Below are 17,791 nucleotides of genomic sequence, written 5' to 3' on the forward strand. Positions count from 1 at the left end.
AACGTCATCCAACGATGCTACAGAGTATCAGAGTCGTAGGCGCCGGCGTCTGTAAATGTATGTTTGTACTCAGAGTGATTTCGTGATGATGGTGCAAGCTTTCAAGGATGATGGATAAGGATAATTGTACCAATTTGAGGTAAGGGTCGCTGTAACAGAAACGAACGAGTAGAAAGCTACAACCGAAAACCGTTCTGATACCTTGAGAGAGGACAGGTTACTCTCTCACCTATTTTCCGCGTATGGAACACTGTTGAAGATTTTACTACAACCTGACGTACATTGAGCGAGACTCTAGAAAGTTAATGGCCTGAGCAGACGTTGATGGAGCCTGGTAGGGCGCTAAAAGCATGAGGTATTTTTATGGTTCTTAGCGAGTAATAACGGCGTGTTTGAAGTTGAAAACAATTGGCGGCGAGCCCATCCCTCAGCACCGTTGGGTGGCTTGCGCAGTATAAATGTAAATGTAAAAAAAGACAGGCCTACAGCCATACAGGGCAGACGGGCAGCCCCTCCTTGAGACAAGTCTACAGCAGAACAATGCTGAACTACCTGCAGTCATGCCAGTGGAAGGCTAGGGGCGACAGACTTAAGGAACATGTCTACACAGTGGAGTTGTAAACTGTGCATTGTGCGCAGAGCCACATGTAATAAAAATTGACCAATTTTTCGTGTTTGCCGATACTGCAAATAGGACTGTGAGCCACTTCCATCAGTTGCCTCGGTTGTATAAGAAACTGCAGCGTCTGAGAAATGTATAGAGATAGAATTTTTATTGCACCTCATAGCTAGAACTAACAAGCTCGAAGGCACAGGTGACTGAAATAAAGATCTTTAAAATTGTATCTGTTTGCTTGTTGCTGTGTGAAGCGACACAACTTCGGAGAAAATCATCTTCCCTTCCATAAAAACTTAAAAAAGCCGCAATTGGCGGTTTCTGGTTTTTTTTTCAGAAATGCAGGTTTCTTAACTCTTGTCCTGATTTGATATGAGTTTGTGCTGTCAAGTGGGAGGGGAGATTTGGCGCCTCTAGAGTCCTGTGATTGGATCAAGACACGGTGGAGGCGGTGTCGTTCGTGCATTTTGCCGAAAAATGGAATTTGTTGTGGAATGGGTGCTGGACTTTGGTCTGGTAAGAGGACTTCTTTCTCGTCGATGCTCGAGCATGTGTGGCTGGTGCTTGGGACCTGTCCTGAGACTGTATTCACTTGCGAGTAGTTTAGACTGGGGAACCTGTTTTGAAGTTCCTACCGTACTGACAGTGTGACTTCAAATGTCTTAGACTACTCGTTTGCCGAGGGCACACTTATTCGTTTCTGGTTTACTAGTCTTGACATTTGGCATCCTTCACACTCTGTCATATAAGTGAGCCAAATTGGTCCTTGGTACGACCAGCGAATGGGTGTGTCACACATTGAAATCTACCATGATTTCAGAGCTCTGGTAGAAAGTAAATTGCGACCCGTCTGCCTGATCGCTAGACCATGAGATTTTTGCATTTCTTCCGTGGCCACTATCTATTCTCAGGTGCGCATCACTTCTCACCTCCGCTGCACCCATCTCGCCAGCTGCAAGCTACATGGCTGCATGAAGCAAACAGGGTAACGTACTGCGGCTCTGGTATTGTCAGGCCGTGCAGATCCCAACCGCCACTTGCTCGCAGCTGCACCTATGTAGTGAAATTACAATAGATTTGATCAGTCAAAGTCTGCTCAGCGTCAGATTAATTCAGATTTCGTTATCCACATTTTTAGGGCCAGAGTACTTGACTCACATCTGCCACCCAGGATCCTTGCCCATTGTACTCTGACACCAACTGTTAGATGTTTATGGCGTTAAATCAATAACTGGTTTAGCATAATTTATGTCTGTTTTCTTTACACAAAAGTAAATGTCGTTAGAACACCCAATCTTTGCCTACATTCTGAACCATTTGTATGGTCCCCACAAACATTTCACCAACTGACAGCGAATACATGGACTGCTACTGCTGTTGCTGACGTTGTGCATCAGGCAAGTTTCAGGAGTGGTAATAGACTAGACATGGGCTCTACAATACGTACGTTAAGAGCTATGCTTACTTGTTTAGAAGAGGAGATGCGTTTCACACTAGCGAGGAGGGGCACGTGCTTATAGCACGTCAGGTACGCATTTTAGAGCCCATGTTTACTAGTCAATTTTCTTTTTTTTCGTCGATACTACTACCTCTGCAAGTTACATAAGCTACATTCGCAGCAACAATAGTACCGGTACATGTATTTCACTATCAGAGGTATTATAATGATTTTAGCTTATAACTTTCGACGTTCTCTTCTGGTACAAGGTCCCTCACCTCAAATAGATAGATTTATCCATCTCGAAAGTATATTCAAATATTTACAGGCGCCGCCGCTTATAACTTCGATGCACTGTGGCGTCATGGATGACAGTTTAGGTCAAAGGTTCCTGTTAAAAAATTATATAATCATTCTCCTCTGTATATTCTAGAAGTTTGTAACAGAATTTTCGAGCACCTGATGTAATTGCCCTGTATTTCTGAGATGGCCCAAGCTTAACTGCGTGAGCTGCAGCTGTTTATCATGTTCAGTATGATCGTGGTGTTGAATCTACATGCTACTGATCACCCACAGGCGCGATTTACCGGTAGCGGTGGCGGCGGCTGTGGCGTCTTGAGCATGGAGAGGGCGGCAGCAGCCGGCGGCGGGGGTGGCAGCGGGGGTGGTGGCGCGGCGGGGGCGGCATGCGAGGAGCGACGTGGGCGGCAGCACGACTCGAGGGCCGCCTGGCGGAGGCCGTGGTGCAGCACGAGGAACAGCGTCGGCTGCACGAAGGCGTGCACGTAGGCCACGTGCAGCGTGATCTGGAACACGCGCGCCGGCTGAACCGACAGTGGCGCCGCGCAGCAGCGCCCTCACCTCTCTCTCTCACACACACACACACACCTCACGTATGCTCACTCTGCACGGACACCAATACTTTGTGCTATTAATGTTACTATAGCTGTACTATTACTGTTCGTAAATGAGTATATTTACCTTCATTGTTTCTAGTAATTTCGAATATTTTTAAGTGTGCTTTATTCACGAAAGTCACTAGTTATTGCTATCTATATCTCCGACGGTGAGACGCCTAATAAGAAATAAAATGACACAGGTAAACAAAACAAGAGTTTATTACGATCACAATAGAGAGATCTAATGACGAAGGGAAAAAAATACTACTTCTCAGACGCTAACAGGCATATGCCGAGAAGACACAGTGAATAAACGTATTGGGACGTGACTGCTATGCCACCGACGAACCTGAGGTTAAGCGTTCGGTGTATTTGGCCGAAAGGTACGTCTCGGGATACCGTTCGAAAGTTGTACATCCCACTGTTATGGCTCCCGCCCGGACTCTGACTGATGGGCTGCTAAGAGCAAGCGCATCAATTCGTCCAGAGCTCCGGTGGAGCGAACTGCCAACGTTTTATTTATTTATTTATTTTTTCCTTTATTGTGATTTCATTCCCCTGCCCCATATGGGCAGGGGAGGGCTGTCAACGGCACAGTCCGACGCTCTTCAGCCGAGTGACATGACAACTAAGATGAGAATAAAATGATACATATAGGGTGATATAAAATGGGGACATAAAACAGAGTAAGGGGAGATAATGGAGGTAAAAATACGCTGACATGGAGACGTCCATGGGGGGACAATTAAAAAAGTCGACATAAAGTTAAGAAACACAGTTGGTGCTTCTTAAAACACAAAGAAGAGGCTGAAGGCTCACGCACAGATTAAAAGCCGTCCACAGTATTAAAAATACACTTTAAATCCACTTGGAGCAGACACGATGAAGAATAAAACTGCCAGGTGGGACCTCCCGAGGGAGAGGCCGGAGAGGATGGAAAAGGAGGGGAGAGCAAGGTGCAGCAGAACGTTTTGGCTTGTGCCGCCCTATGTAGGAATTCGTGCTGATCCAGTTCTGCACGCACGACAGGTCGGAGGAATTAGATCGCTGGCACGGGGACCTCTGGTAACACTTGTCCTGCCATCTGTCGTCTTTCATGTGATCGAACCACTCCAGGGAGGAAATGCGTTGTACTTATGCAAACCAGCGATGATTCGGTGTCCAAGGGGTTGCCCTTCCCTTTAGGCGAACGGCAAGTACATGGCAGTTACCAATACTCATGCTTAAATAGGTTTTGATAGCAAGGAAATCCACAGAAATGTATCCAAATCGAGCCAATATCCCAAAATTTTGTCACGTAGCTTAATTGGCAAGCTTCAAACATACCATGTCCTAAGAACTTCACTGAAGTGTCAAAAGTTATGGGAAACCTCCTAATATCGTATCGGACCATCCTTTTTTCGGCATAATGCAGCAAGTCTACTTGTCCTGGACTTAACAAGTCGTGGGAAATCGGCTGCAGAAACATTGAGCCATGCTGTCTCTGTAGCTGTCCATAATTACAAAACTGTTGTGGATGCAGGAATTTGAGCATGAACTGACCTCTCGATTAAGTCCCATAACCGATCGATGGCACTCATGTCAGGCGATCTGGATGGCCAAATTATTCGCTCGAATTTTCGTGAAGTTTCTTCAAACCAATCGCTCGCAATTCGTCCCCGGAGACATTGTGCATTGTCATCCTTAAAAATGAAGCCCATGAATCGCTGCAGATGGTCTCCAAGTAGCCGAACATAACCATTCTCACTCAATTCAGTTGTACCAGAGGAGTCATTCCATTCCATGTAAATATAACCCACATCGTTGTGGAGCCACCACCAGCCTGCACAGTGGCTTGTCGACAACTTGGGCTCATAGCTTCGTGGCGTCTGCGCCACACTCGAAACCTACCATCAGCTCTTACCAACTGAAACCGGGGCTCATCTGACAAGGCCACCGTTTTCCAGTCGTCTAGGGTCCAAATGCTATGGTCGCGAGCCATGAATAGGCGCTGCAGGCAATGTGGTGCTGTTAGCAAAGGCACTCGCGGCGGTCATATGCTGCCTTAACCAATTAACGCCACACTTCACCCCACTGACCTGACGGATACCTTCGCGTTACGCTACACATTGATTTACGATGTTATTTCACGGAGTCTTGCTTGTCTGTCTGCACCTACAACTCTAAACAAACGCCGCCGCTCTTGGTCGTTAGGTGAAGGCCGTCGGCCGCCGCTTTGTCCGTGGTGGCAGATAATACTTGAAACATTTGGTGTTCTTGACTCTGTGGATCTCGAAATAATGAATTCCCTAACGATTGCCGAACGTCTCATGCGTCTAGCTCCAACTAACATTCCGCATTCAAATTCTGATAATTCCCGTCGTGCTGCCGTAAGAACGTCACAATCACCTGATTAAAATGACCGCTCCGCTCATGCACTGTCCTTTCATACCTTGTGTAAGCTATACTACCGTTATCTGTGTACGTGCATATCGCTTTCTCGTGACTTTTCGTAAATGTATGAAAATCAGTGGTTACTGTTACTGATTCATAAATAGGAATCGATAGCATGCCCGTTCACAGAAATGTATCCAAAACCGAGCAATATTTTAAAATTCTTAACTAACTCGTTAAGTTTGAGAATTAACATCCCGTAAGAACTACATATAAAAGGAAATACAAAAAAAAGGGAAGAACACGTATCGTTTCTCAAACCATTCAAAGGTAACCACTCAATGTTTTCGAGGTTGATTAGTATGATACTTAATGGCATTTCATTAGTAATCACAAATTACACCGCTTTGTACTTTTATATAGCAAAATATTATGCGAGGGGCGTTCAATAAATAATGTTACAGATTTTGTTTATTGTAGGTAGAAACACCATATTGTTCCCCCACTCTTTTGGCTTCTAAAGCCTAGTTTTCAAAATAATTTTCGTCCAATGTGACGGCCATATGCCACGCTACTGGCAGGCCATGGATGCCCGCATGGTACTACTCTACTGGTCGATGTCGGAGGTAACGTCTTGCTGCATCAACAAGATCCCAATCATCCACGTACTGCTTCAGACAGAGAGAATCCTTCATTGAAGGTGTGAAATCCTGGCTGTAGGATCGATGAGGAAGAATCGTCCCATGAAGTTTTGTGATGCTCTCTCGAGTGCGCAGCCGTTTCTTCAATGTCGCGAGGGTAACTCAGCTGTGTGCGCCCGACCGGCACGAGGGAGGTGCGACAGCTTTGCGCGATCTTGTTGCAGTGATGGCAAACTCTTCTTCCAACGACACGCCGCGCTTTTGTTCGCTGCCAGGTCTCCGTAAATATTGTGGAAGTGACTCTGAATATCTGCACTGCTCTGGTTTTTCTCTAAGAGAAACGCAGTGCTTGTAATGCATCCCCGTCCAAGACGCAATTTTGAAGGCTACGTATGGTGCCCCCCAACCGTCGGAACTTCATGAAGCTATAGGGGCTCAAGCGAGAATGTTCCAAGATATTCCACAACAAATTGCGCATTTTTGCACCAAAACTGGTCCAGAAAGATGTGTTGCATTATTTATTTAACTCCCCTTGTACTTAGGCAGCCAACTAAAAGATAATACGTCCCAAGTAATTCAAGAAGCTACGGAACGGAGGTGTACCCAGCAACGCCCATATCTAGGGCATTGATCGATCTGTCACCGGTACAGCAAAAAGGCTTCAAAAGGGAGAGACGTTCCGTCATTTTGGTGACCATTTACGATTGAGCAAGAACACGTAAGTCGTATGTAAGGTTAATTGTTCAATACATTGATGCTACATAATACAACACGTGGAATGCGTAAAATGCGAAGTTGGGACATCACAGGACATCTAGGGAAGGTGATCAGACGGAAAAGGGAAGGAACTTAACATAAAAATTAGTGATCATGAAGCAGACGAAATTAAAGAATTCATCTACCCTGGAAGCAAAATAGCACACGTCGGACGATGCAAGGAAGATGCAAGAAGCACACTAGCACAGACAAAGAGGTCATAGCACGCCAAAAAAAGTCTTCTGGTATGAAACATAGGCCTAAATTTGAGGAAGAAATTTCTGAGACCGTACGTTTGAAGCACAGCACTGTGTGTTAGCGAATGGTGGACAGTGGGGAATCGTGAACTGAAAGTAATCGAAGCGTTTGAGATGTGATGCTACAGAAGAGTGTCAAAAATTATATGGACTGATGAGGAAATGAGGCAAGAGGTTCTGAGCAGACTCGGCGAAGAAAGAAATACATGGAAAACACCGACAAGAATAAAGGACTGCGCGATAGGACACGTGTCAAACAATGTCAGAGAATAACCTCCATAGTAGCAGAGGCAGATGTAGCAGTGTAGAAAGAGAAAGACAGAGACGGGTGTACATCCAGCTTATAACTGAGACCGTGGGATGCAAGTACTGCCCTAAGACTAGGAAATTTCTTGGCGTGCCGCATCAAACCAGTTAGGAGTGTGGAAAAGAATAAGCCTAACTGATGTTAAATTACGGGACTTGGTAATATTACTCGAGTACACTCAAAACTTAAAAGAAGTAATATGTTTACAGTAGTCACTGAAAAAACAAATACAGACTGTACTTTCCGAACACGAACTGTAACTGATATAATATGATGAGGAAATCTGTAAGTACCACTGTTTTATATTGGCTTATGTCATAGGTCATACATACTTCCGCTGGCTAACAAATCTCTTAGACAGTCATTAAATTCGACAAGTATACCTAATCACCTGCACCCATATATGTATTTTGGAAATTTGTGGTAAGTTCCTACAGGACCAAACTGCTGAGATCATCGGTCACTAGGCCTGCACACTACTTAATCTAACTTAAACTAACTTACGATAAGGACAACACACACCCAAGCCCGGGATCTCTCACCTTTCAACTGTTCAGTTATCTCAGCACAGCTTTCCATTCCTTAATTATATTTCAATTGTAGCCATGTAATATGTGCAGGTAAAGTAAAGATATATGCAATTATTTTATAGCAGATGGATAACGACTTATGGTTCTTCTACTGAGAGTTGTTTATTACTTTTCCATTTGCCCAATATCAGAGAGAGAGGCAGTAAGAGAGGCAGTAAAAGGAAAAGGAATCCTTTTAGTAACCAACTGAACTACAATTACTCTTCTTTGCATGAATTAATGTACCAGACATATCCCTTTACCCCTACACTTCTCGGTATCTGTAAGCGGTTATGCCATGTAGTAAAATTATATTAGCTGGATACCAGTCGGCAAATGAATAGTAGGAGAAGCTAGCTCCAATCGAACCTTACTGGGAAATGACGTCAAAATGACGTGTGCTTGTCACAATATATGCAGTTTTCGTTACTTAGGCCCGAAAATAAGATAATTCTCGTGGGTGTGGAACATGTCAGAAAGCATCATTTGTCAGGAATTATCAAGATATGTGGATACATTACAGTAAACTGGAACTACTGCTATGCACATAATTAATACGCTGTCAGAATGAAAGATAGCTACACATTTTTAATAAATTTATCATACCGAAATACCTAATCTTGACTCTTGTGACCAAGTGCTATTAAAAGTGAAATTTGACAGACAATTTTGCTTGAGCTGGTCTAGCAGTCGTCGTTAAGATATTCGTCTACAGAGTAGAAGGAATTGCCTACCAAAAAATCTTTTAAACTCTAACTGTGCTTTATCTGCATCAAGTTTTTAATGGTTGCTGGCAGTTTATTGAAAACGTGTGTTCTGAAGAGTGGACTCATTTTGGACCACGTCAGTGATTTTAGGTCTTTATGTAAATTTTTCCTATTTTTTGTACTCAGACTATACATTGAGCTATTAGTTGGAAATAGGCGCATATTATTTGCAACAAATTCCATTAAGGAGCAAGCACACTGAGTAGCAGTGGTTATAATAGCAAGTTTCTTGAACAGGTTTCTACATGATGTTCTTGAATTTACAGCACAAGTGAGACTTAATACACGTCCTTGGACTCTAAAAACTTTTGCTCGGTTTGACTAGTTAGCACAGAATATGATCTCATATGACACAATAGAAAGGAAGTAAGCAAAATATGTTATTTTTTATAGTGACATATCCTTCATCTGACTTCATTCATATTGCAAATACAGACTTGTTTAGACACTTCAATAGTTCTGTGGCATACTCTTTCAGACTCAGTTTGTTATCAGGTTGTAATCCAGATATTTAACTGTCAATCTTTTCTATCTGCATGTCTTCATACGTTATACACATACTGGAGGGAAATCTATAACAATTTCTGAACTGCATATAGTGGGTCTTTTCAAAGTTTAATGACATTGAATTAGCTTTACATCATTTATTAATTTCAGTAAAAATTTGATTAGCAGCCATTACTAAATCTGTACTTGACTTGCTATTTCGTGTAATGTTTGTATTAACTGCAAACAAAACAAACTTAGGATTTGGAAATATATCAGACGAGAGATCATTAATCTACACAAGAAAAAGCAATGGAACGAAGGTAGTACCTTGAGGAACACCACATGTAATTAATTCCCTGTCAGATGAACACTAATTGCTTCCTCCACAGGCATTCTGCAACGACACGCTTTGTTTCCCCTTATGTAAGACATGAACCATTTTGCAACACTGCCAGTGACACAATAATATTGTAATATAGTGAAGAAAATGCAGTGACTCACACAGTCAAAGGCTTTTGACAAGACACAGAAAATACCTGTAGCGTCTTATTTGTTACCTATTGAATTAAGTACATTCCCTTTGTATGTGTAAATGGCCTTCTCTGTATCAGAACCCTTAAGGAACCGAAACTGTGCCTTGGACAATAAATTATTTGCAATCAGATTTATAATAACACAACATTTTCAAATATTTTTGAAAAAGCTGGTAAAAGTGAAATGGGTCGATAGTTTGACAGTATCTCTTTATCCTCCTTCTTGTAAGGAGGCTTATCTTCAGTATATTTTAGACAGTCTGGAAAAGTTCCACTGATATGTGATCCATTAGACAAATCACATGAGATAGAACTTGATTTAGAAGTATTGTATTTACCCAGTTCACGTCTTTGAGGAACCTCCTAGAATTCTCGGTTTTTGACGTTTATTACCGTCCTGTACTCAGATTTAATAAATTTGATATCCTGACAAGTTTCAACATTTAACATAAGATGTTGCATGCCATGATCAAATAGCCCAATTACTATTGATTTTGTGATATGACTTTTATCCTTAGATTTGTCTGCAAAGATATTCTCAATATCAGTCTCAGAGCTTAGAATAGTTACAAAGTTCACTGTGCCAAATTAAACTGAATGACACTGAATGACAGTGTTACTAATTACAATAATTGTTCACTGACGAAACTTTTCAATAACTCCACATTCAAATCACCAGCATCCATTAATTCCTTGTTTTTTTTTGTTTTTTTTTTTACTGTGTGATGGAATAACAGATCCTCCAGATTTTTTGTAAAGAGGTTAAAGGTTCCTGAAGGTGCCTTGCATATTTTCATGTTCTTCCCATTCAAAAGGACTTGTTATGAAATACTACATCTGTAGCACAATCTAATTGCTGCTCAACGCTAAGTTTATTAATATCAGTGTTCCTGAAATTAAAACAGTTTATGACAAATGTGGCAACTCCTCCTTTCTCCATATTTTCTCTTCAGAAGTAAGAAGCTAACGTACATCGCTTAAGATTTACCATATATATTCCAGTAGTCACATGATTTTCAGAGAGGCAGATTATATCAGCTGGTATATCAACTCTAAGTCGTCAATACAAATACGCAACTCATTAAGCTTACCCCTCACACCTTGCATATTCCGATGCCAGAAGGACAACTGCTTTTGTCCACTGGTTGAATTACAACTGGAAGAACCTAATTTTTCCGTCGATTTCTGAACATCTACAGCTTCAATTAGGAGCTGTTTGCATGAATTCTGTGCGTTAAAATGTACTTTCTAGCCGTCTGTTTTATAAATGTGAATGTCATTTTCAATCTGTTTCTGAAAATATTTTGTTTCTACCCTCCATATCTTAAAAACTGCTGTTCTATCACTTGCAACCACTGGTACTTTACCATATGTACTCCCACCGCCCTTAAGATGTTTGCTATTAGACCAGATAGTTTTCCCTTCCCTTTTCTTCTGAGGTGAAGGCCATGCCTAGTAATAGTCCCACCTATTGATAGAGTCAATAGAGACGACACTAATAGGAGATCCCACCTCTCAATTAACTCTCCTAATGGAGAGTTTATGTGAGGGAGGTCATGGTGCCTACAGACACAAGCACAACATCAGAATGTCTCACTGCTAATGCTATATTTATCAGTTGAATAATTGGGATCCATGTCTATGTTGTTGCCTGCCCCATCCGCTATCACCATAATATCTATCTTTGTGAAGTCTTAATATAGTGAACGTGGATCCTCTACACCTAACCCAGACTTGCACTAGGTTTATAAAAACTTGTGACCTAGTAATATCTGACCCTAGTTCATTCTGCAGCAGTAGGCGAAGATCTCAATCATGTGAACTACCAAACAACAAAACTTTCTTTTTCTTCCCAACTTATTCTTTCTGACTTGCTACTTTTCAAACACTTTTTTAAAAAGTTTGTTGTGTCGTATCTACTACTACAACTGTTGAGTGTTAGCGACTTTCGTCTAGCATCGAGTTTTACGAAAATATTTCGTGTAGGTAGACACTCAGTAAACGGAATTATTCAGAAATAAAACAGTCATGTGCACATATCTCACTGCCAGTCGCTTAAGATGCATTCATTTAATCTTTAGTTTTATAAGTGGACAGAAGTCACAAAACCGAACAAACTCACTACTGAGAGAGGAGTGCAGATAACGCTGAATATTGCCGAATATCCTTTTATTACATTAATGAGAATGCCCATAATATTTCGCAAATGCGAAAAATATTTAAATATAAGAAGACGTGAGCCTACTTCTTTTGACTCTGTAACACAACGACTCTAGCCACTGCACTACAGTGAATACACACAACATTCGACAACAGTGTCTTTCCTCTTAGCATCTTCCGAAAGCTTTTACCGCTAATGGGCTATTAACTGACATTTAATTGTAACAGATCGAAACAAGTGTGATTAATCTTCAGCTTACCGTTGCATGGACCCGGAATACTGTCTTAACACAAATGTTATAATAGGAAAGCAACTAAATATGAAGAAAGCCAATATAGCACACTCAAATTTTTTTATTAGTCGACCACTATCGAGCTTCGTGGTCGCATAGATTTTTATGGAAGACATGACGTTTGACATCACTTCACAGTGAGCTTCGAGTAACCGCAGCTTTTCCTACTAAGAACCCGCGAAACATTTTTACCAATTGCTTAATAGCGTGTTCATCATCTTCGGAACGCAATAGAGCTATGATTACACCTGTCATGGATTAGAAAAGTGCTAGATTGTTTTAGGTGGTGTGCAGCACCGAATGTTTATGTAAAGGTCACACAGTTCCGCTAAGTTGCGGGCAGAAGGTTAGTTGACCCGGAGCTAGCACCCAATTGCGTCCAAGACGAGTTCCAGTTCACATCAGACGAAATTGGTAACCAAGAAACCAATGTAACCAAGAAATCAATGTGAGTTCACTGTCATGTTCCTTATGGCACTGTAATTCAATTTTGTCCTTGTAGCGTGGATAGTTATACTGCTGAACATCAGCGTCAGGGAAGTCATACAGCGTAAACGGACGCAGTTAGTCCCTAACAATGTAATCCCGTGTCCACTTCAGTCTATTTCGTTTGATTCAACATCGAGATATATACAGGTCGTCTGCTATGGAACATCATGCTCAACAATGTGTGCTGAACACTGCCCGCTAAACACCAGTACCCTGACTAAGATCTGCCGTCACATCTGCAACGGGTCGCTTTCTATCTCACTTTACATAGTGGACAAACGTCTAACTTCCTTTTTAAGTTTTGAGGCGTGGGCGTCCAACAACTTGACACCTGCTGGTGGCTTCAGCATGCAAGAAATTTTCGTAGATGTCCAGAACAGCAGCACGACAATATCCGACAAGCTTTGCCGTCGTCATATCTTCGGGGATCATCAGTGAACGTTTTGCAAGGAAGATTTAATGATTAGTCTATCATTCTTGCTGGAAGCCATATGAATACCCTCTAATTATTTCTGTTGCCAGGGCATAGAATGCGAAATTAACCTCTACATACGAAAAATGTCTCTTGTAACTTACGCATCTGTATGTTTCGACCCAGCAGTTCGAATCAATTTCAAAGTGTGCTTAGTGGACAGATAGTCCTGAGACTAGTATCAAAATATTTACCCAAAGATCATTGTTCTCCATGTCATTTAAGTACGCTTCTCTGAAAAAGTTAAGGAAGAAATACATGAAATACCGTAACATAGTAAGTATTTGGAGGAAATGAATTAAAGCGCCGGAGCATTTTGCCAAAGATTTCCCTACCAAGCGCAGGATGCTGGGCGTCACATGGAGTGACGTCAGTGTGACTACAGCGACAAATGTGGATGGCACCGTTACAGGAGCCACTTGAAAGAAGTCAGTGAGTCAGTCATGTCAGTCAGCGAGCATTGCAGTATACTGGTTTGGTGATCTTCACTACAACACGGGTCGAGAAGCAAAATTAATATGACTCGACACGGCACACAACCACCGGGAAAATGGAAGAAGGATGAAGTGTGACGAGATAGCCCAGAGTTTCGTACTGATCGCAGTTCTGTTTCGCATGCATTATGAGCGTTCCGAACAGCAGACGCTGCTGCCCTACGAAGAGGAGGTGTTCGACAACGGTCAACTACACAGCTGACGACCGCCATATTGTGCAACAGGCAAGAAAGGATCCACGTAATACCAAATTTAATAGGACTATAAGGTACGCGACCACACGCTTCGCCCTAGCTTAGCGACTACATGGATGGTGGTCTCTGGACGAACATTATGTTATGTTCCGTTGAGTCCCACACATCTGCGGCACCATTTAAGATGGTGCTAAGAACGTAGGTAGTGGACAAACGAGGAGTGTAGTAACGTACTTTTCCCCGATGAGAGTAGATTCAGTCTGAGCAATGATAATGGACGTGACCTGATATGACGAGTGGAGGGGAAACCCAATGCACCTAGTGACATTGTCTGAGATGATTCTTATGATGGCCCACTTGTTATTATGTGTGGAGGAATAAAGTTGCATGGGAATGCAAACCTCTGAGTCACTAAACAGCGGTCAATGTTACAGCGACTTGACAGGGGTGCATTCGGCACTGACCCTATTTTCGTGGGTGACAACGCGTGACCGCATCTTTCAGCGCAGGTAGAGGACCTCTTGGAACCATACGATATTCCGGGAATGTACTGGCCTCCTGCCCGTTCCTCGACTTAAATCCAATTCAGTAAGTGTGGGATGCGTTGGGAAGATTAATTGCAGCGTGTCCACATGCACTATCTAGCTGTGACAATCACTATGATGGAGGAATGACACGATCAACCACAAGAACTCGTTACCAACCTTGCTACCGATTTGGTAAAACTTAGCAGAGCACGTACTGCCGTCCCTGGTGATCAAACGCGCTGTTATGAACTATGTCGCGCCTTTTATGATATCCAGGGGAGACTCATAAATATCCGTGACATCAGTGTAATTACTAATGATTGAATAAAAGAGTAATTTCCGTTTGTATCACTACGTATTACTTTTCGTTACCTTCTGTACGGTAACGTAGCAGTTCGTTCTATGTATGGTCCATGTATCATCAAGCTGTATTACTTGGCAGTGGAACATCAGTGAGGAGCGTTATTCTACACTACTGGCCATTAAAATTGCTACATCAACAAGAAATGCAGATGATAAACGGGTATTCATTGGACAAACATGTTATACTAGAACTGAAATGTGATTACATTTTCACGCAGTTTGGGTGCATAGATCCTGAAGTCAGTACCCAGAACAACCACCTCTGGCCGTAATAACGGCCTTGATACGCCTGGGCATTGAGTCATACAGAGCTTGGATGGCGTGTACAGGTACAGCTGCCCATGCAGCTTCAACACGATACCACAGTTTATCAAGGGTTGTGACTGGCGCATTGTGACAAGCCAGTTGCTCGGCCACCATTGATCTTACGTTTTCAATTGGTTGCTTGTTCTGGGGAAGGAGACCAGACAGCGAGGTCAGCGTTCTAATCGGATTAGGGAAGGATGGGGAAGGAAGTCGGCCGTGCCCTTTCAAATGAACCATCGCGGTATTTGCCTGAAACGATTTAGGGAAATCACGGAAAACCTAAATCAGGATGGCCGCGTTTTCAGTTGGTGGGAGATGTGGAGAATGTACTTGCCAGGGCAGCAGTCGACCATTTTCTGTATCCAGAAAGGCCCGTACACGACCTGCAACATGCAGGAAAGAGCACAGATAGTCCCAGTCTTCAAGAAGGGTCGTCGAGCAGATGCGCAAAACTATAGACCTATATCTCTTACGTCGATCTCTTGTAGAATTTTAGAACATGTTTTTTGCTCGCGTATCATGTCATTTCTGGAAACCCAGAATCTACTATGTAGGAATCAACATGGATTCCGGAAACAGCGATCGTGTGAGACCCAACTCGCCTTATTTGTTCATGAGACCCAGAAAATATTAGATACAGGCTCCCAGGTAGATGCTATTTTTCTTGACTTCCGGAGGGCGTTCGATACAGTTCCGCACTGTCGCCTGATAAGCAAAGTAAGAGCCTACGGAATGTCGGACCAGCTGTGTGGCTGGATTGAGGAGTTCTTGGCAAACAGAACACAGCATGTTGTTATCAATGGAGAGACGTCTACAGACGTTAAAGTAACCTCTGGCGTGCCACAGGGGAGTGTTATGGGACCATTGCTTTTCACAATATATATAAATGACTTAGTAGATAGTGTCGGAAGTTCCATGCGGCTTTTCGCGGATGATGCTGTAGTATACAGAGAAGTTGCTGCATTAGAAAATTGTAGCGAAATACAGGAAGATCTGCAGCGGATAGGCACTTGGTGCAGGGAGTGGCAACTGACCCTTAACATAGACAAATGTAATGTATTGCGAATACATAGAAAGAAGGATCCTTTATTGTATGATTATATGATAGCGGAACAAACACTGGTAGCAGTTACTTCTGTAAAATATCTGGGAGTATGCGTACGGAACGATTTGAAGTGGAATGATCATATAAAACTAATTGTTGGTAAGGCGGGTACCAGGTTGAGATTCATTGGGAGAGTGCTTAGAAAATGTAGTCCATCAACAAAGGAGGTGGCTTACAAAACACTCGTTCGACCTATACTTGAGTATTGCTCATCAGTGTGGGATCCGTACCAGGTCGGGTTGACGGAGGAGATAGAGAAGATCCAAAGAAGAGCGGCGCGTTTCGTCACAGGGTTATTTGGTAACCGTGATAGCGTTACGGAGATGTTTAATAAACTCAAGTGGCAGACTCTGCAAGAGAGGCGCTCTGCATCGCGGTGTAGCTTGCTCGCCAGGTTTCGAGAGGATGCGTTTCTGGGTGAGGTATCGAATATATTGCTTCCCCCTACTTATACTTCCCGAGGAGATCACGAATGTAAAATTAGAGAGATTAGAGCGCGCACGGAGGCTTTCAGAAAGTCGTTCTTCCCGCGAACCATACGCGACTGGAACAGGAAAGGGAGGTAATGACAGTGGCACGTAAGGTGCCCTCCGCCACACACCGTTGGGTGGCTTGCGGAGTATCAATGTAGATGTAGATGTAGATGAAATGTAGTTTTCGCAGGGATCGAATGAAGGGTAGAGCCACGGGTCGTAACACATCTGAAATGTAACGTCACCGTTCAAAGTGGCGTCAATGCGAACAAGAGGTGATCGAGACGAGTAACCAATAGCACCCCATACCATCACGCCGGGTGATACGCCATTATGGCGATGACGAATACACGCTTCCAATGTGCGTTTACCGCGATGTCGCCAAACACAGATGCGACCATCATGATGCTGTAAAGAGAACCTGGATTCATCCGAAATAATGACGTTTTGCCATTCGTGCACCCAGGTTCGTCGTTGAGTATACCATCGCAGGCGCACCTGTCTGTGATGCAGCGTCTAGGATAACCTCAGCCATGGTCTCCGAGCAGATAGTCCATGCTCCTGCAAACGTCGTCGAACTGTTCCTGCAGATGGTTCTTGTCTTGCAAACGTCCCCATCTGTTGACTCAGGGATCGAGACGTGGCTGCACCATTCGTTACACATCTGCTTCCTGTCGGTTACATTTCTCGTCAGTAGCACGAATCTTCGTGGTGAAGCAATTTCAATGGCCAGTATTGTACGCTACTTTCAGCTTTATATAACAACGCAGAAGTCTCATAAAAAACCAATGGCTCGCAATTTAATATTTCAACTACCTTGCGATTACCCGACATTACGTATACCACGCTGCCGGTAATGGGATGCTCACAGCCCTAGCGGTTACGTCGAAGGACAGTCGATGTTCCACAGATGTACATTTTTAACATCACTTGCAGATAAATAGTCACAACTATTCAGGATGCTTTCTATTCGTCTGTGACGTTCAAGTCTCTAAATCCGACGCTGAAAGAAGGGGGTCAATGTGCGTTTAGGAGCCTGCGATAGTCCAACGTGTTACTGGGTAGGGCCATTATATGTCCTGTTGCAGCAAATGTACATTAATATTTATGTTCGGATTACAGAGGGTTTTAACTCCGCTAAAATTACAGCGCAGCTCAATCAACAGCCGGTCGCAAACAACGACATGCACTTAATCGCTGTTGCAATATTTTCTCCGTCGACCCACGCACTTTACCGGATTGCGGCCAAAACTACAGAGTTACAGAATGG

The 17,791-nt window shown here is 43.0% G+C and overlaps 1 protein-coding gene across 1 annotated transcript in view; it reads right to left on the reverse strand.

Annotated features, from left to right (window-relative positions):
• LOC124545684 overlaps window positions 1-17,791 on the reverse strand; it is a 150,899-nt gene that overhangs the window by 50,682 nt on the left and 82,426 nt on the right. The window contains exon 6 of the mRNA XM_047124631.1: window positions 2,755-2,860. Coding sequence (XP_046980587.1) covers window positions 2,755-2,860 — 106 coding nt within the window. The remainder of the gene's footprint in view (window positions 1-2,754; window positions 2,861-17,791) is intronic.

The sequence above is a fragment of the Schistocerca americana genome, chromosome 8 (assembly GCF_021461395.2).
Source record: "Schistocerca americana isolate TAMUIC-IGC-003095 chromosome 8, iqSchAmer2.1, whole genome shotgun sequence".
Lineage (NCBI taxonomy): Eukaryota > Metazoa > Arthropoda > Insecta > Orthoptera > Acrididae > Schistocerca > Schistocerca americana.